The sequence below is a fragment of the Pagrus pagrus genome (assembly GCF_965226575.1).
Source record: "Pagrus pagrus genome assembly, chromosome: 8".
NCBI lineage: Eukaryota > Metazoa > Chordata > Actinopteri > Spariformes > Sparidae > Pagrus > Pagrus pagrus.
In genome coordinates, this window is record NC_140192.1 from 15,886,241 (window position 1) to 15,911,015 (window position 24,775).

The window sequence follows — 24,775 nt, forward strand, 5'->3', positions numbered from 1 at the left end:
CTGCCAGGTGTTTCTGTGCTGCGGCAGAGAGCTGCAGTGGCTCGTTCACTGAGGCATCTGCTGGTCACTGCTGCCATCTTGTGTTCTTTTTAAGGACTAGAGGAGCGTTTAATCCTCAAGGTTTCCCTCCAAGTAGCTCCACAAGTAGCTTTAAAGTTAGAAAGACATATCATCCAAACACTATTGGATTTTTAATGCGTTTGTTTCAACACTTCATTGTTGCCTACATGATGCTCACTTTGGGCGAAATTGTTAGACAACATATTTTATGTGGCTTCACAGATTCTTCAAATAGAAACTCAATGGATGTCTTCTGCACTTTCGCTTTTTTGATTGACTAACATGAATAAAAAACATCAAGATTTTAGACTCCCTATCAGGGGTTTTGGGCTGTGAGTGGCTGATATGATAAAGTTTACTCCCTGATCATACCCAGAAATCTAAACTGGACTGTAAAAGAGCAATATTTGATATTATCATTAGATTTATGGTATAAAATGTGACTCTTTCTTCAGTGAAATTTGGTAACATAGATTTTGTTTGCCTATAGATGGAGCAGGCTACTTTACCCTTTGTTAAAGAGCAAAAATAAAATTGTGACTGATTGTGCAGTATATGTTTATCCCAATGGTAACAAACAAGGCTGAAAGAAGTGCTTAGTTCTTGAACTTACTTATATAAGCTATTCAACCTATAAAAAATCATCATGTTTTATAAGCGTGTTGTAGATTATTGTATTGTACTTCCTCACACAGTGCTGGTATAAACAGCAGTTTATTTATATTTTGCCAAAACAGGAAGAGAAATGAGCACTAATAGCAGATATAAACCCCTTTTCCTATTTGTGCGGGTGCTTATAACATTACAAATGATAAGTTATTAAAATAGTCCCGTCACGGGTGAGGCCCCAAACATTATCTCCAAGTTATGGTTCACTTTTACATGAATACCGTGCAGCCATTGCCACTCAGGCAGAAAGTTACAGTCGTGGTTTCACTGCAGACACATGCCCCCCCCTAAATACAACATAAGATGATTGACGTGCGGTCCAGCCAATCGCAGTGGAGGTAGGCGGAATTTCCGGGGACATTGACAAATCAGTAATGGCAACAGCAGAAAAAGTTTAATATGTCAGCATAACAACACCGAGGGGGAGTGAACTTATGGACAGCAGTCATATTTTTAAGAAACATAATATTTTCACCTAATTGTGTGCAGTTACAGTTCAGCACAAAGGTAAACTGACCAGCAGCGCTTCCTTTTCGATACATCTTGACTCGTAACTGTTTAGTCTACCGCTAACTGTCCAAACTTTTTGACATGGACACAGTTCGCGTGGAGGAGATTCTATAACGACAAGCCAGCGTCACTCGGACTAGCTAGAAGGCTAGTTGCTATCCTAGCTAACGTCGGCTAGCTGTTAGCTAAGTTCCCCAACGATCGAGCGATGCAGACAGCGTAAACGTCTTGAGCGTTAGTTTGAGAAACCGTGTGATTCTCGATGTCATATTAAAGTTTATTATCGTCTCTGTAAATGTCGCCGAGGTCATGTCAAGAGCTTGACTTTCATTTAAAGTTTGATTTTGTTTGCCCATCCGTGATGGCCACCAGTTTTTGGGGAAGCCATGATCCAATCAGAGATCTCCAAAGTGGTAGTTAATGTTATCAAGCTAACGTTGCTGTTGTTGTCAGAAAACGACGATATAACACGACCGCTAGCCTGTTAATATCATCTTTATCGCGCTATGTAGTCTGTGTTTTAGTAATTGACTCGTATAGACATATGTTTAAACGCTTTAAATACGGCCTGTTTGTTCAAACGTTACCTTTGGTGGGCATTAGTTGACCACGATTATCACGATTACCTTCCTATAGCATATCTGAGATGGATCATTGTGTTGTGCATAAAACAAAACCGAAATATACGTCTTTAAACTGTAGATCATTCAAATGTGATCATCTGCATTTGTGCACCAGAAGCTATGTGCCTGAAGTTGACAGCAGAAAGTGATGGACTTTTTTAAAAAAGTGGACGGAAAGATGTCCAGCTGTGGATGTTTGTGTGTCACTAGTGATGAACACAGAAGAAAGACATTTCCTCTCATTAAACTTTGCAGTCCACATACCCAATTCACTTTTATGTATATAGTGCATAAGCTATGGTTGATGTAATGTCCACATTCATAAAGGGGCTTAAAGGTTGATTGACTTTTATCATGAAGATACATTTAAACATATGCTAGGCCTCAAGAAACACTAGCTATGAGGTGCTCCTTTTGCCTTTATTGAGAGTAGATGGTAGAGACAAAGGGGCGAATGACATGTAACAAAGGTCCGCTTTGCAAACACTATCCTACCAGGTCGCCCCCTAATTTAAGTCATCTTAAAATGCTAAAATTTAAAATGATTACATTGATTTGTTGTTAAAATACATTTAAATTAAATAATGAAATGACTCTGGTTATAAGGTAGACAAACAATAGATATTACAAAACAGAATTTCATGGCAATCTTAATCCAGATGACACCCAAAGCAGATATCTTTCACTGCATAGTGCCTAAAAAGAAAATGTAACACTGACAAGCTAGGAGATAGGAGCGAATGAAACAGCATTTTGTAGAGTTCACTTTTTGGAGCTCATCGTAATATGTTTTTATTGACACTGGCAAAGAGTGGTTGATTTAACTCATTGATTATTTAAGGGTCTGTGTTTTTAAATAATAATATAGCATTATTTAACATCTTTTTATACATGATATGCAGCTCATTAAACAAAAAGGAGACTGTTTAAACAGCTAAAATATTAACTTATGTGACATTTTATGGTGGTATTGGACTTTGCATGTCATTATAATACTGTCCCTCCTCTGTTTCCTGAAGCCGACTGGTGTCCTCCCAGCATTTCAGTCGATGTCCACCCCTTCAGATACCTCAGGTGGTATGTCCCATCCTGGCCCTTCTCCGGGGGCAGGTTTATCACCAGGGCCCATCTTGGGCCCCAGCCCTGGACCGGACCCCTCACCAGGCTCTGTTCACAGTATGATGGGACCCAGCCCTGGACCTGGAACACCCAACGCACCTCACAGCATGCAGGGCCAGGGACAAAGTGATTACTCTCAGGACAGCATGTATCCTATGCACAAGGTACAGCATCCCGACTGTTTGTTAGTGTCTTTTTATGTCACTGTTGCACAAGCAGAGTATTGTAGTATATTATATTAGATTCTCTGTGAAGTCTAAATGACTTCATTGATATAATTTGACTGAGATCCTTGTTACAAGAGACTGGCAGATAAACTGGCCAGACCAATATATCGACTATGGTGGCTCACTGCGTTGGTATATTGTAACAAGAAATCCCATTACAGAAATACCAAGATATGTTTCAGGTAATTAAGGCATGTATTTCTGTGACATAGTTTGTCCAACAGAAACTAAGAATACATTTCTTTTATATTTATATATAGATTTATTTGTTTATGAAATGTGGTTATTATAAAAATGATTTGTAAGGGTTTGTGGTTGTAGTTGTAACCTTTCGCTTGTTGGCAACACAAATACCCAAAATAATCATTAAAAATTGTTTTTTTAAATAGTTTTCTGAGATATTTATTAATGCATGAGTCTCTGGCATATTGATAATGTATGTTGGATGTTGGATTGACAGACTATTTTTCATCCCCACAGACTTTTTGTAGATCTTGATTTTCAGGTTATCTGATTATTTACAGGTTACATTACTGTTGTGGGGGAAAATGTTGTATACAATAAATTGATCATGACCCTGAATCTTTTCTTCCCTATTGTCAGACCATGGAGGGGATGAATGACAAGACCATGGCAGATGCGATGCACTTTGGCCATATGAAAGGTGTGGGGATGAGATCCCTGCATAGTGGTATGGGGCCTCCACAGAGCCCTATGGACCAGCACAGCCAAGGTAACAAATGCTTTGGTTTAAAAGCTAAATTGCTTTCTAGGCAGGTGAATTAGATTGTGATTATCATAATCTTGTGACTCCATAGACTATTTCCCACCCCTCAGGTTGGCTCTGACCCCTTGGGAACCACCGCTTTAAGGGTGCTAATGTGAACTTCTTCCTGTCTACTGTAGGATACATGTCCCCCCATCCATCCCCCATGGGTGTCCATGAGCATGCCTCTAGTCCCATGTCAGGAGGTGGAGGTGGTGGGGGACCCACACCACCCCACATGCCTCCCTCCCAGTCAGGTCCTATGATGCCCATGGATCCCCAAGGAGCCATGCCCAACATGTCCACCATGGGCCAGCAGGGGCGGGGACCATCTGCTTTCAGTCCGATCCAACTGCAGCAGCTCAGAGCTCAGATCCTGGCCTACAAGATCCTGGGGCGTGGGCAACCCCTGCCTGAAAACCTCCAACTGGCTGTTCAGGGCAAGAGGAGCTTACCCACAATGCAACAGCAGCAACAACAACAACAACAGCAGCCGCAGCAGCAGGCACCTGGTGCTAGTCCTTACAACCGGCCTGCAGGTAATAAAATACAGTTGTTGAATGATGCAAACTGGTTATTTTGATACTGTTGGTTTCTTTATTATGAGCAGATGAATCTGATTTGTGCAGGATTTTCTTTTTTTTGAGCATGGTCTCTTAAACTCTCAATTTAAAGATCCAGAATAAGGATTGTATTTTTTTGTGACTTGATCCAATGACTTGATCCAGACACACTTGACACTTCAATGCGAGCTCCGTGTCCTCCATGAAATGTGAGCCAGGCCACCTCAAAACATGGATGGTTCATATCTCGGTGTGGACAAGATCTGACCTAAGAGCTTCCATGCCTGCAATGTAACCTGGCTGTTGACGTATTCTGGCATGAGCAGCGTGTCAGCTTGCATTGAAAAGACAACTGTAATAATTTCCAGAGACTTGATAAATTTAAAGCTTATCCAATCTAAATAATTTTCCGGTGTCAGAGATGTTTTTCATGGTAAAACTCACAATTTTCTGTACCAGATAAGTCCCCTATTTGCGATTTCTACCTCGTTTATAAATGTGTCTTGTGATGGAAATGATGTTGTTTGTGTAGTTATGATTGCTATATTCATATTTTAAATGTTTGTATTTCTTTTTTTAAATGTAACACTGTCAAAATTGAACAATCTTTGGTATTAACTTCATTAAAACTTTTTAACTGAACATTAGGGCCCTCTCTCTCTCCCTCTCTCTCTCCCCCAGTCCCTCCCACCCTCTCGATGATAAGTTACAGTGAAACTTGGGCTTTATAACGTTGGTGAAGGTGAAGGTGATGGTGTTGTGTTATATATTCGAGACTAGATAACTTGTGGGGAGAATAACTGAAAACGGGTCAGATGAGAGAGGTCTGGCTATGCAAGACTAGCTATGACTTGAATGCCACACTTGTCAGCCTCCAGTAAAATCAGCTTTTCAAACGTTAAACGTTACCCCAGGACCGCAAAGATTTAACTGTAGCCCATATTTTCTAACCGCATTGCCAGAGTAATGCTAGAAGGTATTTCATGGAGTGGAGAATTACTTTATGAACAAAATATCACTGATGAAACATTAATCTCTCTTAGGCTACATGGAAAAATGTGACATTAATTTTAAATGTCTGTCGCGCATGTATGGCTGCTGCATATCGAACGGTAATGTACAGCAGTTACCTGTCTGTGTCAATTTGTTTACTTAAGATTATCAGGAGTCAATCACATGCACACAGATATTTTCAGCAGAAGTTGCCCTCAAATGATGATGACTGACTCAGAGTATCCTTGCAAAATGGTGACGCACTCGGTGGAGGCTGTGCAGCCATCGGCAACTATTGGAGCCAAGTTAAGCCGATAACAATAGTTTGTAAAAGGTCCTGTCGGTGCCTCTAGTTTGTAACAACTAAGTTAACGTATTCAAATAACTTATTTTGTCTGATTAACAGTTTAAAACTTAAAGTTATTCATTTACAGTGTTGAAAAAAATCAGACCCTTTGATTTTCAGAAGCATTAAACTGTTCTTCAATAAAAGGATGAAACAAACAGACAGGAAGGTTAAAGTTTTTTTGTCAAACAGTAGCTACTGTAGCACATCACAGGCTCACATTATCTGCTTGTCTACAATTTGAAAGTGCAACAGATGAATTATTAAAATATTAATCGTTATTGTGTTGAAAGGTATGCCAATGGCACCTATGGGTGGTCCCCAGTCAAGTCCCTGCCCTACACCAGCCATGCAAGGTCACAATCAAAGCGCAGGACCCAAGCCTTGGTCTGATGGTAAGTAAAGCCAATGTGTTGCCGATACCCGCTGGGAATATAGCAGGCTAAATAATTGGTTGAGTCAGCGATGGGCGGGGCTGCCGTGCATCCTGATCCGTCCCTCACTCATGTTCTTTTCTTTCGCTTCCTTGTTTTTGTGCGCACCAACAAGTTGCACTGCTTTGGCCCCATCATTCCCATGACACAGCTAAACAGAAATTACTACCCTGTGGGGCTTTAACATTAAACAGCAAAATAATTGAATTTAGTTTGTTAGAAATTTCGTAAGTTTGTTGTTTGGGTTTGTCAAATCTGTCCCGAGTAAGACCTCTTCCAAAACAAATCAATAAAAGATCTGTGGCAATGCTATCAGTTCTCTTCAGTTCAGTTCTTCCCCCATGAGTGAACCCTCTTTTTTCCCAAATCATAAAGGCTTCCTGAAAAAGAAAATAAACCCAACATCATATGTGTCTATGTGTATATGGAAGTGCAGCTGCAGGCTACTGATAAGCTAGTTGTGTTGTTTTGTGTCTGTGTTTTTGATGTGTTTTTTCTCCTTTCAAGACATGAAAGGAAGACATGCAGACGTGCACAGGCCAGCGCGTGCAGGGTTAGGGTTATGGTTATCACTGATGCTGCCTTTGATGATGAAAAATAAAAGCTAGTTTTGCAAAATTTAGAGTTGTGGCACCCCTAGTGATCTTGTGTGACCCTGTGTCGCCAATAAGTCATTTAGTGTGCAAACCACAGATTCATGACTCCTGATGACAAGAAAGAGTGTGAACAGTACAGTGTTCGGACTCCTTTGAAAGTCGTGTTGTATGACCTGGGCATTAGTACTCTCTCAGTGCATATTTTGGACCAGCTGAGCTGAGAAGTCAAATGTGTATGTGGACTAGAGTCACAATGAGCGGCATTAGTTTTCACTTACAGTACACTTTTTCATTATATACATCATAACCCAGTCTGACTGGAAGAGAAAGGTTTGAGACTGAACAGCAACACCCATCTGTTTGATGTGTAGTCTTACATCAGAGTGTCTTTGAAAGGTAACTAAAGTGAATTTTTTGAGTGGCATGTGATGTTGTGGAACGATGCTTCAATCAAAGGTTGACTTAAAATACAGAGTGACAGCAGCGGCTTTGAAGAGACTGCATTTTTCCTGTTGCAAAGAGGGAACTCTACCCTGCCTGAAACACAAACAATTTGCATACGCTGCTGGTCATTTGGACAGCTCCATCTGGACAGCCATAATTTTCTGTCAAAGCCATGAAAAGTGTGAAGCCAGGCGCTGTTGATGAACAAGACATGATTCCTAACTAGGAGACACGGAGTACAGTGAGTGGCCCACTGTCATTTTATGGAAATTTGGGCAAAATATTATAGTAATACATGTGAAGAGAAATAAATTCCCATCAGGATGAGTGATGGAAGTAAACAAAATTCTCCAGTTCTTTGTCATTGAAGCAGCACTTTTCTGTTTCTTTTTTCCCTCTTCCCTCTGTTTTCCTTCATTTCCAAGCTTTTGTCATTAAAATAAGATGATTTAGAGAATTTATTCATGAGAATTTTATTCATTAGAAAACCTCCCATTTGTCAGTAGCTCTCGGAGTAATCTACCAGTGTTCAACCACACACACCAGCAGCAAAACATGCTTTTCTCATGTCTGCATCAGTTCGAAGTGGTAAAATTCCTACAGTCTACCACTCGTGACTGATGCATATCTTGTAGAAAATCTTGTACTTTACAAATAAATTAAGTGTCTTAAAGATTCATAATAATGAATATTAATCTACCCAGGTGATAGCTCTCACATGTTGAAATGACATGAAAGATTTAGCATTGGACGATATGGTGCAGCAATATATACTACATGCACCAAAATGTATGCATTCGCTTTAGGTTAGGTTTTGTTTTTCCAATCATAACCCTAATTTAAACTAAGCAGTCTTTACAAATTTCCACCATATATTGTATGTAAAGTGTTTTGAATTTCAACAAAGGTTAAGACAAAAACGGCAGTAATAGTCAAATACACAATTAAAAATCCAAGATAAAAAACAAAAATCACAATTCCCACTGAGGTCAATTTAAAACTGGATAAATACAAAAAATTAGGTTGTCAAAACAACAACAAAGGGAAGGGTCTCTGGTGGTAAATTGTTTCCAGGTGAAGCACCAGACATGGAGATTAGAGTGACCATCGAAACAGGTTGATCTCCCTTGAGCCAGGCCTGGGAGGGGAAAGGCATAATGTTATGTGTAGGTGTCCCATGCCCTGCCAGTCTATGTCTGAAAATGACATAAGTAGGAAACCCTTCCTGACATGTACCTGCCTAAGTGTGTAAATTAGCAAAGTTAATTTCTCTACAGAGTTGTCCACTTCCAGACTTGTGTGTGAGGTGATGTCTTTAAGCTAAAATATTGGCTGTGGAGGTCGCTGGTCTAAACCCCCAAAATCAAGCCCCACTGCTTTGCTAAAATCTGGCTAAACATTAAAAAAAAGACCAACGTTTATCCCCAGCCCACCAGTCCTCAACAGGATCAAAAACTAGAAAAGAAATGTTTGGTTGAAAGCTTTTTAAATGTTATATTTCATCTGCTTTGCGTTTCATTTACTGTGTTTACATGCACAAGATATTCATGTTTTGCTCTTATTCCAAAAAGGATTATATTCCTCCTGCACGGCCATGCATACTCAGATAAACGCAGCATCAAATGTTGTTTATCACATAAAAATATGGAAAAGTGGAACGACTGGTGCTGCTTGTGCTGCTTTTTCACTCATGCCAACCACCTTCTTGACAAGGTCTCTGTTAGAATATTTGCCGATATCCAAAAACCTGTTGATATCCAAGTCTTTCATAATGTTTAAAAGAAGGTATAAGATATATGAAAGCATATCAAGGAGTATTTTGTCCAGCCTGTCCTACTGAAAATTGACACAATTCTTTGTTCTCCAGGTCAGGGTGGTGAAAGTCAAGCCAATGCTCAGAAGCACCTCACCCCAGCTGTTAGTGGACGCCCGTCCCCTGCACCACCTCAGGCCTCCGCTGTGCCAGCTGGACCCATGCCAGGCAGCTCAGTGACCCCTCAGCCTCCCGGGCAGCAGGTGTCTCCCATGCTCCAGATGCAGCAGAAACAGAACCGCGTCACACCAATCCAGAAGCCTCAGGGCTTGGACCCAGTTGGGATCCTGCAAGAGAGAGAGTACAGGTATTTATCTTTATTATCCATTTAGCACTGGTGTCATCATACAGAAATACTTCTGCACATACAATCATGAATTATATGTAATGTTACATTACATATAATACTATACTCGCATACAAAAAGATAACTGTCAAGTCAATATGATTAAGATAAATATAATTGATAAAAGTATGTAAGTACTTTTTGTAAGTAAGGATAGTATGTCAGTAATGAATTCATATTTTTGTGTGACAAAGATAAAAGGAAATCAATCTAACAAATTAACCACAACTTTTATGGCACTAAAGTGAAAGACGATTTACCAGCAATTAATTTGCAGACATTTTTTTTTTTAACTTTATAAATTTACAAAATCAAGTGTCGCACTTTTATCGACTTGTTCTTGACTCCCAGTTGTAATGTAGGCTGGCAACACATACTCTGAGTCCACATTTGCCAATGGTGCTACAGACACCGATAAAGGTGTTTTTTCATTCACTGGACGGCTCGAAGTAGGTATGGGAACCTAGCAGGAGACCTGTGGGTCACACTCACATCACTCACCATAACCCAATATCACAAATCACATGCACAGAGAGAGAGAGGGTGTGCTGTATCCTATCCTTTGAATAGAGTTAATTTAGATTTTGTGAAGGAAGTGCTTCAGAAATTTTCAGACTTTTTGAAGTACGTGTCTAAAAAGGGTTCAGTTTGCATGGCTTGGCTGTGAACTTCATAATGTCTTCGTCATTTTGTGTTGGAGCCTCTGAGGTCTTTGATAATGATGCTGTGCATACACAATCACCATTCTCTGATGTGGTTATAGTATCCCTCAGGCTGTATCCTTTTCTGAGAACAGAGATGGAGATATGAGGAAAGGTTCACAGGCCTTAATCTTGCTGTGGCCCTGAGGCTTCTTTTTCTTCATACAACTTCAAGGCTCTTGTTTTGATGATCTCTTCATAGTAATCTCAGATCACCATTGACAAGCTGCATTGGTCAGGAAATGATCAGAGACCGGAGACAGAAGACCTCTCTTCACCTTGTCTAGCCAACGAAGCTGTCTGAAGATACAGTACCTCTGGGAAACCATTGGAAAAACAGCAACTTTCTCTACAAACAAGGACTTAATTAATTCTTTAAACAACCTCTTTATTCATCCCTTTTAGGGTAATTGGGTATGATAGCGTGCACACATGCATTAACCTTCCTGTCTTGTCTTGGTCGGATGAGGGCCTGAGCAGGTGGAGATCGATTTTTTAGTCCAAAAGTACACTAAATATGTGTTTTTATAGGCTAGTTTTTTATTTGCAAAAAGACCAGTTGATTTACCATCTTCATAATGTTCCTCAGATTGCAGGCTCGGATTGCACACCGAATCCAGGAACTGGAAAGTTTGCCGGGCTCTCTGCCCCCCGACCTGAGGACTAAAGCCACAGTTGAGCTCAAGGCATTACGCCTACTCAACTTCCAGCGGCAGGTACGCAGCAGCTGCTGTGTTTTCATGTTCAGTGTGATTGCACAGAATATTAATTTACCCAGAATGACTTACAGTTGGGAGCACCAGGACATACTGCTGTTTTCCTCATTGTCTCATGCTCATTGAATCCACACAGAAGGTGTTAGTTTTTTGCCCTGGGTTTACCATTTTATCTTGCTCAGGAGCTTAACAGTGTAGTTGTTAAAACAATAGAGTTGTGTCAGCCTTTGCTATTACTTTCTCCAGTTTCAGTTAAATACTACAAAATAACTTCATGCACATCATGTGAAATAGTCATTTCAGTTGGATCGAATTTAGTTTTATCCTTAGAACACCCCTCACTGCCTTAATTTTAAGAAAATAAATCCAAAGTTGTTGTTAATTGGTGTGAGACCATTAAAAAGTTTAATGATGCCTCATAACCTGAATCTTTATGTATTAGTTTCCGTTTTGCGTCATGTAAAAAATCTACTGTTATCATCAATATACCTTGAATTAGATTTTTATGTGTAACCTGTGTGTACTGTATCTCCAGCTGAGGCAGGACGTGGTGGCATGTATGAGGCGAGACACAACCCTGGAGACGGCCCTCAACTCTAAGGCTTATAGACGCAGCAAGCGACAGACGCTGAGGGAGGCACGCATGACGGAGAAGCTGGAGAAACAGCAGAAGCTGGAGCAGGAGAAGAAGCGCAGACAGAAACATCAGGTGATCCACACACTTGTGTTTGATAGAATTCAGAGAAGAGCTATGTCAGTTTCAAGGTTTAGGAACGAGAATCATCTATTATACCGTGTTCTGGTTGTTACATTAATTTGCAATGAATGCCATGAAACGTTGTTGTGATAACTGAGATTTTGAAATTCAAGTGTGAGTCATTATCACTTCGAGCTGCTGTTTGAAGAAAACTTCAATACTTTGACCATTCAAATGTTTTCTGCAAGCTTCAGCTGAAAAAGTTGAAGAAGAGAAGTCTCAAAAAGAGACATCCGTAGTCTATTTCTTGACAGCGGACAACCACTGTCAAAACAAATCTTAATAACATGGCTGAAGGCTTACAAAGCAGTGTCATCAAGCTGTCAATGATACCATCTAAAGTAGATGACAAAACTGACAAAGCAAGTGGGGTCTTAATGTTCTTTTTCTAGTGTGCCATGTTGTCAAAATATTGTTTTTGCTTCAACAAGTTTTGTGACTTGTTTTTCAGGAATATCTCAATAGCATCCTTCAGCATGCTAAAGACTTTAAAGAATATCACCGCTCAGTGTCCGGTAAAACCCAGAAACTCACCAGAGCTGTCGCTAACTGGCACACCAACACAGAGCGGGAACAGAAGAAGGAGACTGAGAGAATCGAGAAAGAGAGGATGAGGAGACTTATGGTAAGTACCTGAAAGTCAAAATATACATTGTTACACACCTTTCAGAAATGATTACACAGTCCTAAGAGCTGTACACTTGAGCTTTGTCATGGCAGTAGGCAGAAATCAGTTTATACTATTGATTTATTTGACTCTTTCTTTTGAAATATTAGCTGTAAGAGGTCAGAATAAGCCAGAATTAACTGGCCATATACAGCCATACTCACTGATAGATGACAGATGAAATACCCAGCAAACTTTGACACACACTGAATAAAGCACAGCACAGCTGATATATTAATGGTTTACTTCCACTGCATTAAAAGTAAGACAAAATCTGCAACATGAGCAATATAGTCTGCTCTATGAACCTAAATAGTGATGCATCTTTTAATGAATACCGAGCACATATTTTCTTATTTTTCAATATAAAATTTGTAGATATCACAATATGGTATGATTGCAATTACTCTTTAAAGTCTAAGGGCAATTGTATGGCAGTGTGTAAAAATAATAAGTGTGTTCATAGGGAACGGAGAATGAAAGTATTGCAAATACAGTGAACACAAGTGATAGACAGTGTGCAGGACTTTCGGTTCTTTAGAATTTGTCAGATTTGATGATCCGAGGCAGCCAACACTGATCTCTCATATTGGATTGATGCATTCGCACCCCAGAGCTGCACTAATCATACAAAACGTGGTCTAACTGGCTTTATATGAATGTCATCAATCTCTAAGTGATATTATGCCGATTGATTGCTTCTACCATTAACCTCCTGTCACCGTTCCCCTCTCAGGCAGAAGATGAAGAAGGCTACCGAAAACTAATTGACCAGAAGAAAGACAAGCGACTGGCCTACTTGCTGCAGCAGACTGATGAGTACGTGGCCAATCTCACCACCCTGGTGTATGAACACAAAGCTGCTCAAGCTGCCAAGGAGAAGAAGAAGAAGAAGAAGAAAAAGAAGGTAGGAAGAGAAATGGTCAAGTGGTTATTATTGACAGGATGATGATTCATGCTGTTGGATGTCAAATTTGTATTCTACTAGTTTATTATAAAGACGTTAAATAGATTTTTATATGGTGAATATAATTTTTCCTATTGAGTCAAACAAGGCATGCAAAGGGCAAAACCAACTACTTGTTGGTATGTTTCTAAATATTTTCGCACTTCTGGCCAAAGCAGTAAATTACTCAAGATTATTTTGGGTGAAAATCCAGGCAAACACCCTGTTATGTAGTAAGTTTCAGTGTAGATGGGCGTATATCCTTGCATGAAGTCAATTTCCCTAGGACACTGTGACATGAATTATACCTTATAATTACTTTCATCTCATGGTTCATTATTTTCCTCATTTCAAGTGTCTTCTAGAATGAAAATGTGGTTATTGTCGAGGATCACATAGCCTCCTCGTGATTTAAAAGCGTCTCAAACTCAGTGATATGCTTGACTGATAGTGCACGCCAACCCAGATCATTTCATACCTTCTGTCCGAGAGGCACAACTAATCACCGAGCTCATCTGGTGTTGTCTCTGACTGGAACAAACACCTGCAGACTCTCAGCTGCTCAGCACACCTGGTCTGAGATCGCTGACACTGACGTTAGCCGTTTGAAAAGGCTCTCTCTGGAGCCACATACTGTGCCAGCTCAGTTGATGTGATGTTGATTTCAGTAATACACCTCAAAAAATATTTTGATACCTATCATGATCCTTGATTATCCTGTAGGAGAGCCATTTGTGATCTCTTAAGAGTGAAGGACTCTGCCCTTTGACCCAGTAATGGAGGAAACAATGCCATTAAAACCAACCAAAAGCATTACTGAGAGATTATATAATCTCTGCTGCTGTTACCTTCACTTAAAACATACCGTGCTGTTGGTAATGTATGTCAGCTGAATGGATTTATGTGCTTGATGTCTAGAAGGTGGATGGAGATGGCGAAGGCACCAGTGCCATTGGACCTGATGGAGAGGTGAGCTGCAGTGCTTATGTTTTTATGTCATATTTGGTCGTTTAACATTGTATACCTGATGTGTAGCTGTCTTTTAGAAAGTGGCTGTAATCAATATTTTAATTAATGAATTCTATTAAGTTACATGCTCCCGGTAGTGATCTGAGAGATGTAATAACAAATTACCTGAATATGAGGCTCCCCTCAGCTTTACAAAGCTTTATAGTAAGTTTTAGCTCATCGGCTAGCTGTCTGGCTACAATTTAACAGATGTGTTGCGCTGTTACCGCTCACATTGTTGTTTTTGGCTGAATCAGGCAGTTGTTTTCAGAGAAAACGCTCTAAAAACCCACTGAACACTACATGCTTTGCACCAAACAGCATACAGAGTCAATAACTAGCTGATGATCATCGTGGAGTATCCAGCAGCTTAGGAGCCAGATATTTCCCTCTAGAGATGGTGGAGACCAAAACAGGTTAAAAGAGAGATGAACTCCTTAGATGTTCGACTCACCCCCCTGAACATAGAAGACATTGTGGTTTCCATACGATACGATCTTGTGTGGCCCCCTGATCAGCACCTCGGGGTCACACACTACAAGGTCTGTCATCAGAAGGCATCCCTGAAGAATTTGTCTGGTGTTCAAACCACATTTTGTCACAAAAAAACCTCAAAACCACACATGAGTAGCACAAAAGTAACGTGCAGTCCAAATTGTTCAAATTTTAATTGATAAAAGATAGAAAAAATAATGGATGGGAGAGTTGGATGTGTAATTTTTAGCTCCCAGCTCTGTTGTGGTTTGGCAACAAGGTTACACATACTGAAAATATTGTGTGTATGCCAATTTATTCTGATAGAAACGACATCATTGTGCCCCTTCTGTACAAACAAATACATAATAAGGCTGGGTACAGAGAGCTACTAAGCGCTGCTCTGCCTCTGATCTGAGGCCTTTCGTAAGCAATTGCCCAAAATTGTGGCCAAGTGGAAAATCGGTGCAACAAATATCAGTTATTGCAGATTTGAAGGGTATTTCATATTTCAGAGTGACTAATTGATTTACAAATGGATCTCAGGCTCTGAGGTTATCCTGCTTCCTTTGAGGATATTTCACTGTCAAGCAAACCTTGTTATTTTGATACTCATATCTCTGCTGCTTTCACTGATGTATTACAGCTGCTGTGAAACCACTTTGCCTCAATCCTCATAATGTGCTCTGGCAGCAATGAGAAAAAGTTGTAGTTATTCTGCTAGAGGCAAACAACACCCTAGGTAATAGCACAACCAAACCAAGTCAAATGTCTTGTAATTAACAAAAAAACGCTCGATATCTGCAGTATTTATTTGTTCTTTCTTACAGATTCCCTCAGCTTTTTAGTTGAGTTCTCCTTACTCTGGGGTGATCGAGTAAAAGGATTGCATAGAATAAGACAAAAAGAAACAGTAATTTGCAAAGAAACTGCAAAGCATGAAATGCATCCCTAATAGTGCTACCAAGCAAATACCATCATGGTGCTCTGGTCCTGTTTGCATGTATTTAAACTAGGTAAGATGCATTCTTTTGCCTCAAAATTGGCCACCTTGGACCCTCATTGACTAAAAGTCCAACTCACACTGTTTGTCATAGCCACATGCCATGATGAGGTCTTATTGCCAAAGTCTTTTCACATTTATCATCCCTGTTATGTATGTGTCAATAAAATGATTGTTCCCTCTTGGGAAGTCTCCTGATTGAGGGGTGAATTTACAAAGAATGGGCTGCAGCCGCATTTCAGTCTCATGTCAGATACACAGTTGATGGCCAATATAGAAATATAGAAAAAAAAACACTTATTCATGTCCCATCAGTTGTCTGTAGATCCAGATGTTGGATTCTTATGAGGCGGGGCATTTACAGGTTTGGGATTTATTGCCCCTCCTTTGTTATCGAGTAACTGCAACAATGTTCTCAGCAAAGCTTAATCATGTTTATCTGAATTGAATGCAGGCAAAAATATAGGCCATTTTATTGACATAATGAAGTCTTTTACGAGGGTCTACTAGGGTTGGACAATCATCTGTATTTTCATATCAGGCGCTCTGTAACTTTCTCTGTAATCACTCATTTTAAATGTCAATATAACGGATCTCTCAGCACAGCTGCTGTCATTGACCTGTATTTTAGTTCATTCTGTCAGCCATTGTAGTGATCATAAAATATTGATTCTGTCTGCAGTGCAACAGCTTGCTAATGACTGCAGGTTAAGGTCGCATTCATGAGCTGTGATTAAATTTCACTCTACTACCAACGTCTCACAACAGAAACAAAATAATATGCAAATAAGAATAGCTACGTTGTAACTTTGGCTGCATGAAAACAACGTGGATATAATCACAAAGAGGGCATTATGGACAATTAATTCCTAGTTAAAAATACATTTTAAGTCAAATCGTTACAGGCATTTATATACATAGACCAGTGAATTTGATGCTTCATGTTTGTCCTTTTGGTTTGTTTGTCCTGCAGCCCATGGATGAGAGCAGCCAAATGAGTGAGCTGCCAGTCAAAGTGATTCAGACGGAGACTGGGAAAGTTTTGCAGGGAACGGATGCTCCAAAATCCAGCCAGCTGGAGGCCTGGCTCGAGATGAACCCTGGGTGAGGAGGCACATTACTGCGTAAAACTGACTGAATCTCTCACGTTCCATTACACGGATGTTATTTTTGTACTGCAAGTGGCACTTTTTTGTGCACAAGCTGAAAATGTCATATTCAAAATAAAATAATCACATCCAAAGGAAAACAGGAACTGCAACACATACTGATTTGCAGCCTTTTAATAGTGCAGACAGACCAACACTCCTGTGCCCTCAGAGTCAAAATGGACAAAGACACTAGGCAAATAAATATATAATCAACCTAGAATCGTTGTACGGTTGTTATTGGATCAGTGTGGCTACAAAAGGTAGAGCTGTTGTTCACTAACTGGATGGTCGGTGGTCTGATCTTGTGCTTTTAAAAAGCTGTGCAGCTTGTCAAGGTTCAATGAGGACTCATCCAGGTGCCATCTCAAATAAAGTCAAACACCCCACATCGAGGCTGCTGCTTCTTAATTCTCTCAAAGGTGTGCATTGTTTTGATTTGTGACAGACAGACAAGAAATATAAATACTCTGCTTTCTATTTTCATCCTTTATTAAACAGGTATGAAGTGGCCCCGCGGTCAGACAGCGAGGAGAGCGGCTCTGAGTTTGAGGAGGAGGTCAGTGACTTTCTCATTAATGAACTCCCACAGTGCCGGATTTTAGATCAGCCACCCTGTCTGCACTTCTTCAAATCATGCAAATGTTATTAAATGGGATTCAGCCAGTCAGTCAGACCAACACATACATACACACACTGAATACACACATCAAAATCCACCAGGGGGCTGTAGCTGTATGCTCTAAAATAATGCTGTTTCGGCTGCTTTTGTTTTATCCCCTTCGTAGCTTCTTTGTTAATTTGTCTGTTATCATTATATGTATCCTCTCAGTCATGTCTTATCAATTTTGCCTCATAAGGAGGAAGACGAGGTGGCGAAGGCAGAAACAGAGGAGAAGATGATCGATCCGAATGGAAACAGAGTGAATGTGACGGCTGCCAAGCACATCATCGAGTATTGTATTACTTCTTCACTATCCCACTATCTCGTGATTTTTTTGCAGGACAAATATTTTTGTTTTCAACCTGGAACTGCGCTAGTTAGAACAAAGATAAAAAAATCTTTTTTGCTCAGTGGTATTGTTAACAAAAGACAGAAAACATTAAAGTTAGAAACATATTTTTCGTCTTCAAAAGATTTCAAAGAAACTTCTTCATTTTCCCAGTGGGAGTCTCAAGTATGGGTAAATCAGTGAGACACTGAGAATAAAGACAAAATATGATAGAATAAACACATAAATAAGTAAAGCTCTGTTAGACCTTATACCGTATCTTGACGTTTCCAAAGGGGCTCCTTGTGAGGATCTCTGGCTGCACTCCAGCTGAGCTCCCGGTGCCAGACCAACTGAGTCTTGAAACTGATCATTAAAATCAATTCTAAAGAGCAGAGTTCAGTTGGTGTTAGAGGGGTCTCAGACAAAATCCCTCTCACTCCCTTTTTTTTTCTTACATCATGCACACAGGTCAGCCAAGCAGGATGTGGATGATGAGTACAGTGTTCCCACTGGACAAACCAGCTCCGCGTCTTATTATGGAGTGGCCCACGCTGTCATTGAGAGGGTGGAGAAACAGTCGTCCCTGCTGATCAACGGCACACTCAAACATTACCAGGTAGACACATGCATACACGTATACTTACATTTGCTCTTATTTTGTAGACTTTTGTAACAGCCTTTTGCTGGTTTGATTGCTCAGTTTTGAGCAATGGGTTGTTGGTATTTCAGATTTTTTAAATGTTTTTCTATCCGTTATGTGTTTTAAATGAGTTATAGATTGAATGTTTATCACCGCACAACCTTTTTACAGAAAGTAAAGTACTTAAAAAAGTACTTATTTTTTGTTTGTTTTTCTGGCTTTGAGTTTTCCAGCAACATGACTCATGAATGCAATAAAGAATTTCTTACCATTTTCTCTCATATCTCGGATGATGACTGTCCTTGAGCCAAACACAGAGGAGGGTTTTTAAAATGGCAGCTTAAAACGATGTGACAGTAATTTATCAAAGAAAAACAAAACAGATGTGACTGTGACAGAAATACTGAAATGAATAATAACAATCAAGTTTCCATTCATTAAATTGTTTTTGTAGCTGGAACTACCACTGATTGCAGTTTTACTGTAATTTGGTGGGTTTTGATTAGGGCTGGCAATCTATTTAAATATTTAATTTAATCACATGATTGTCCACAGTTAACTCGTGATTAAGCGCAAATTAATCACAATTTTTATCTGTTCTAAATGTCCCTTTAAAGGGATAGTTTTCAAGTTTTCAATACTCTTCTGCAGACATAAACATGGGAGTGGACAAATATGATTGCTTTATGCAAATGTATGCGTATTATTATTGCAACAATCCAAAACAATTGCAAACGTCGTCCAGAATATTCTCTAGAGTAGCATGCTCAAAAATATGCTGAAAGCGTAACATGGCAAACTCAAGCCCAACAAGCAACAACAGATGGACTTTTTGCAAGAATGTAGCATTCATAAGTAATACTAACACAATGTAGTGTCCAACTTTACACTTTTAAAGGTTAACTAAACAATGTTAATTGACCTGCAAGCTGTAGCCACCCATTTAGCTATTGCTGTTGAAAGTTTGTCACATGTAGAGTTGTCCAGGCGTCTCTGTTGCAAACTATCCACCGTGGTCTGCCTTGTAATTTTGAAGCTGAACTTGCCGTTCAAAAGACCCTTTTCTTTATCCATTTCTGCTCAAGGAGGTTTGTTTCTGCTTGCCATCCACAACGTTACTGCTGCATCGCTTCCTGATTTCCCAAACTACGGGGTGGGCCGAGGGTCATAACGTGGCGTGCGTCAATCGCACGTCAAAAAACACATTGTGTTTTGTGATGCTGTGTGTATGGAAAAGCTATTTTGTATTTTGCAGGTTGTTTACAGTAATAACTAATAACCTCCTTAGTGTTACTCTTCTAATCTTTTACAAACACTTGAAGCTGAGCTGTGGAAACAGAAACAGGAACCATCTCTGTCCCTTTCAGCTCTCATCATGCATCACGCAGTGTCCCTAAATACTCCTGTGTGGTGGGAAAGAGCTTCTGTCATGTGGGTTTGCTAATGGGTAGATGGTGTGACCAAACATGTCTGCTGCTCGGCAACTGAATGCTAAATTATCTTAATTTAAAGACAACTGTCTGCTTATAATGATGCTACTACATTGTTTTCGTGTTTGACACTACAGTCTCTTCTTGTGTGTAATAAGTTGAGATGGCATTAAAAGAAAGTATATTAAAAGAGATAGGGCACTGGCAATTGGATGTTTCTTTCTTGCAATCAGGTGGCAGTCCTAGTGTTGATTTATGGTGTGCCAGCCTTTAAATGAGATATGGTGGAAGCTCCCTGGGGAAATTGGAGAGATTTCAGCTACACAATAATTGGATCAAATGTCTGCTGTGCCAACAGAAAACTGTGTAACAAACCAGAATAGTAAACAAGAATTCACAGAAGCTAAACATTAATATAGGATAATTTTCAGTTTATCATTTCCTATTAATTTTACCCTCTGCCAGCCTTTTTTCTGTGGTATTAGCTGAGCTGTCAGGCGTTTCTTTAACTACCATGCAGTTGGTAATTGGTTGTCGGCACCTTTTTCTGCTGCCTGTCCCATCGTGCCCTTTCCTATCTCTCTGTACTGTGTGTACTGGTTTGTACCATTGAAGTCCAGGTTTTGATTTTCTTCTAGTAGAGCTGAAACGAGTAGTGGAGTGATCAGATAGCAGATCGTCAGAAAATTATTTGGCAGCTATTTTTATAAACGAATACTCATAATGTCATTTTTCAAATGGAACAGGCTTCATAGTCGTTGGACAGACAAAACAAGCTCATTGAAAACGTCGCCTTTGTTTTTGTGAACAGGCATTTTTTTTTATTGTTTTCTGATGGGAAACCTGACAATTACTCAAGAAAATAATCGTCACATGAATATATCATTTTAAATAATAAAAACATTTTTCCTTTTAGATTGTCACAGCTAAAAGTGACAGGAGATTTAACAAGAAATAGTAGGACACGACATGCCAAATGTACTGTATGTTTTGATGCCCTAAAATACAAACAGCCATCTGTCCGATCAGCAACAGCAATTCAATTTAACAAGGTAAAATTTAGTCTCTTTGATTTATCCTTGATAACTTCCTTGAACTACTCATGGTGTTTTGTGTTTATCTTTTATATACAGGAGTAGAAATAATACACACAAATGCGGAGATGCAAGCAGCGTCAATACTATTTTCTCTGCAAGAATATTTTTAGGCATGCCTTTATTTCTCTGTCTTATCCAGATCCAGGGGCTGGAGTGGATGGTGTCCCTGTACAACAACAATCTAAACGGCATCCTGGCTGATGAAATGGGTCTCGGCAAAACTATCCAGACCATCGCTCTTATCACCTACCTGATGGATCACAAGAGGATCAACGGCCCCTTTCTCATCATTGTTCCTCTCTCGTCAGTACTCCTCATCTCCCATCCATCATTGCTCTTATTGTGCAGTGTTATGACATCCTAAAATATTTTTGGCGAAGGATCGATGAACGCAGTATTAAAAAAAAATTACTTTTGGGAACAATTTGATTAAAATACACAGACCTTATCAGTCTAAATCACAAGATAGGGCACAGATAGTCCACAGGGGTGTCAGGAGTCCCTTCCCTTATTGAGACACTTATGCATCTATTTGCTCAAATGAAATCCAAGTGTGCACATTGATCTGCCTACAGGGAGTGGTGAGTCAAAGTAAACAGCAAACAGTGTCTATAAAACAGCAGTGAGTTACTTCTCTGCTCCAGCGAAGCTGGACTCATTAGTGCTATATTTTATCATCCAATTTGTATAGTGTGGAAACTCAATTACTACCTTAGAAGACATGAGAGTGCTGTGTATATATATGTCAGCATAGAAATGATGGGCACTGAAGTTCAAATAGTTATCAGGTATTACAGTGTTGGCCTGAGTTTAGGGCAACCATGAAATTTGTTAAAATTAGAAAAAATAAGGACGCATTAATTGTTCGAACCTATCAATGACCTGTGTGGGGTCAAAATTCATTGTTCAAAGTTGTCTTAACAGCACTCCTTTTATGTCATTATTCTCCATCATCTGTTGGTATTTATAAAGGCATGAGATGCAAATATGGGAATTTCTTCCATCACGTATTTGTCCCTGCAAAATGTGTGATTTCCCTTGCTGTTTTTGCTGCCTTAATTAACCTCTTCAAATAATTCAAACACAAACCACTCCAGCCTTCATTTAAAGCAGCAGAAGTGGTTTTATGCTCCTGAGTCCTTTTCAGCTTCCTAAAATGTAGCAGGTGAAAGCAGCCTCAGTACTCAGAGATTTACATTTCTGGGAAAAACGATGTTGTTATTACCGGTTACACATTTTACCTGATTAGTTTATGTGTAATTATTCATAACTGCAGGTGTTAAAAGATTAAAATGAACAATGGGTTTGGTTTTTCCAATACCTGTTTATCATTATTACCAAGAGGTGCACTACTTTTTGTTGTCAAACAGAGCACATCAGAGGCTGTGTTAAATTTTCTTTTTAATATGCACAGCGAGCTAATGCGGAGGCTAGCCTTAAACTTGCCCTCTTCCCCTCTTTGAAGTTAAACTATCAAAGTTAACGGGCAGAGAGCTCGACCTTCCTGGGGGACCTAGTTTTGAACAAAGCCCTTCTTAAAAAACACAAGAAAAAAAACAAACTCATTTTTGAGCTAGAATATATTTGACCCTTTGGAAATGCGTTGTGCATAATCACTGCAGGGGACTTTTTTTCCTCTTCTGATGTGTTTTCCAGCAAATTATGTTTGAATTTTGAGGATAGACATTTAAATGAGCACTTGGCCTCGAGTTGCTCTTGCCTCTCCTATTCATGTCTTAGCCAAGCGCAGCTAAGAATTTGTCTTTGATTGCTCTGAATTGAGACCACGTTCTTACATGCAACAGTTGTGGAGATTTTCATTGATTTCCTTTTTTCCAGTACTTTGTCTAACTGGGTCTATGAACTTGACAAGTGGGCACCATCTGTGGTCAAAATTGCTTACAAGGTAAGAAAAATCTTTTTTATGTCATTTTTACCTTTATTTCCACCTTTTTAAATAGCCATTGTGATTGCTCTTTGATGACTTGTGACTGACAGCTGTCTTTTCTTTGTGTCTGTCCCATGGAAGGGCACCCCTGCTTTGCGCCGTGGGCTTGTGCCTCAACTCCGCAGCGGGAAGTTCAATGTCTTGCTGACAACCTATGAATACATTATCAAGGACAAGCAAATACTGGCCAAGGTGAAAGAGATCAAAGCTTTGTCCTTTCTGTATAACTTACGTGCTCTTTTCAGCTCCATTGCCAATCAGCACACTTTATTCATTTTACAAAGTTTTCAATACAACTTTCCTAATCAGTGGTTACATGACTGATGCCTGAGGTTTCTCCATGTAAGTGCCAGAGTTTGAAAGTTATTTTTCATGACCCACACTCTAACTGAATTGCTCTGCACTTACTGCTGAATACAACGAGGTAGTGAAAACAGACTCCAGGTAAAGGCAGATATAAATGATTGTAGGTAAAGGAAGATTCAAAAAGTTCCATATTGAGTTTATTTGTTTTGGTTTTTGCTTAAATTTCAGGAGGGGCTTCTTCAAATGTCTTTGCTTGACTTTTTGCGACAGTGAGCAGGGAGTCTGGGGCCCGACAGGCAACATACAGGGTCATACAGCAGTGCATGACATTATAATCAGAGCTAAATATTTCTGTAGACAAGTAGTAGAATAATTTGACTCACAGAGGCAAACTTGACACCAGTGCTGAGCTTTAAAACAAATGTGATGGGAGCTCCCTTCTTGGTTCCAATTTAAAATATGGCAGCAGCGCTCCGTATGAGCTGTAATTGATTTATCGACTTTTCAGGGAGGCCTGAGAACGGTGCACCGCAGTAGTCAATCCTACTTGTAATAAATTAATGCAGGAGGTGTAAATGTGCTCATGGTGCATAGGAAAATCTAGAGCCTAAAATGTTGTCCTTAGATGGATTTTGGATCATCCACACATCAGTGTCATATTTAATGTATGATAAGCAAATATACATGCAGTGAATCATATGTTAGGTAAAGAGTTTTAGTTGGAGTTCTGCGGCCCCCCTCAATGAATTCTAATGAAGACATTGTGCTTAGGTCCGACTCAGCAAACGTTTTGGCTGATTAAATGATCATTTATCCATGTCATTAAGTGTCAAGGCTGTTATTGTATATTTGTATACACAGTCACTCCTGCCCACAGTTTTACTACATTTCACTTTTGCAAACAATATAGGAAATCATTTATCCTTGACTTAGTGTGTTTGTGCGAAGGTGCTGCATACTAAGTGACTTACTGCTGTAGACAGGCTGGAAAATGTAATATAAAGAGATCATTCAATATGTACAATTGTGCAATTCAAGGAGTTGACTTTTAGCTCTTGCATGCACATTTAGCAGTTATCAGCGTCCTCCACACAAGTGGGAGCTGTTCGTTCATCGTCACTTCAGGTTTTTGCTGAAATACAATCTAACGCATGTAATCCTTTTGTTTGCAAAGCAGCATTAGAAGCAGCTTCAGTCCACACACCAGGGTGTACTTAAGATGCTTTCGGGCACAGCAAACATAAATGAAATAGACTTGAATGTTAAAAAGTACTCTGCGGGTTGTATCGACGTGCATACAACACAAGTGAAAAGTGAGCTGTTACACAGCCTGTATTGTTCAAAGGAAAGTGTCTATTCTCACAGATGCATTAATAACGTGGGAGAAATTCCTCCTGTATACACAGCAGTGTAAGTGACTTTGATGTTGT

At 39.6% G+C, this 24,775-nt stretch overlaps 1 protein-coding gene across 2 annotated transcripts in view; it reads left to right on the top strand.

Annotated features, from left to right (window-relative positions):
* The first annotated feature begins 1,131 nt into the window (after positions 1 to 1,131).
* The window catches only part of smarca2 (SWI/SNF related BAF chromatin remodeling complex subunit ATPase 2), a 47,605-nt gene continuing 23,961 nt past the window's right edge, over positions 1,132 to 24,775 (top strand). Inside the window, exons 1-18 of one of the 2 annotated variants that reach the window (XM_084360561.1) lie at positions 1,132 to 1,236; positions 2,882 to 3,145; positions 3,812 to 3,941; positions 4,115 to 4,513; positions 6,170 to 6,271; positions 9,218 to 9,470; positions 10,800 to 10,926; positions 11,462 to 11,635; positions 12,135 to 12,308; positions 13,087 to 13,257; positions 14,215 to 14,265; positions 16,755 to 16,885; positions 17,431 to 17,488; positions 17,790 to 17,884; positions 18,393 to 18,540; positions 21,231 to 21,394; positions 22,931 to 22,997; positions 23,121 to 23,231. In XM_084360561.1, coding sequence (XP_084216687.1) covers positions 2,912 to 3,145; positions 3,812 to 3,941; positions 4,115 to 4,513; positions 6,170 to 6,271; positions 9,218 to 9,470; positions 10,800 to 10,926; positions 11,462 to 11,635; positions 12,135 to 12,308; positions 13,087 to 13,257; positions 14,215 to 14,265; positions 16,755 to 16,885; positions 17,431 to 17,488; positions 17,790 to 17,884; positions 18,393 to 18,540; positions 21,231 to 21,394; positions 22,931 to 22,997; positions 23,121 to 23,231 — 2,589 coding nt within the window. In that variant the 5' untranslated portion in view covers positions 1,132 to 1,236; positions 2,882 to 2,911. Of the gene's footprint in view, positions 1,237 to 1,515; positions 1,653 to 2,881; positions 3,146 to 3,811; positions 3,942 to 4,114; positions 4,514 to 6,169; positions 6,272 to 9,217; positions 9,471 to 10,799; positions 10,927 to 11,461; positions 11,636 to 12,134; positions 12,309 to 13,086; positions 13,258 to 14,214; positions 14,266 to 16,754; positions 16,886 to 17,430; positions 17,489 to 17,789; positions 17,885 to 18,392; positions 18,541 to 21,230; positions 21,395 to 22,930; positions 22,998 to 23,120; positions 23,232 to 24,775 lie in introns of those variants that run through there. The other variant, XM_084360560.1, reaches the window with a different exon arrangement.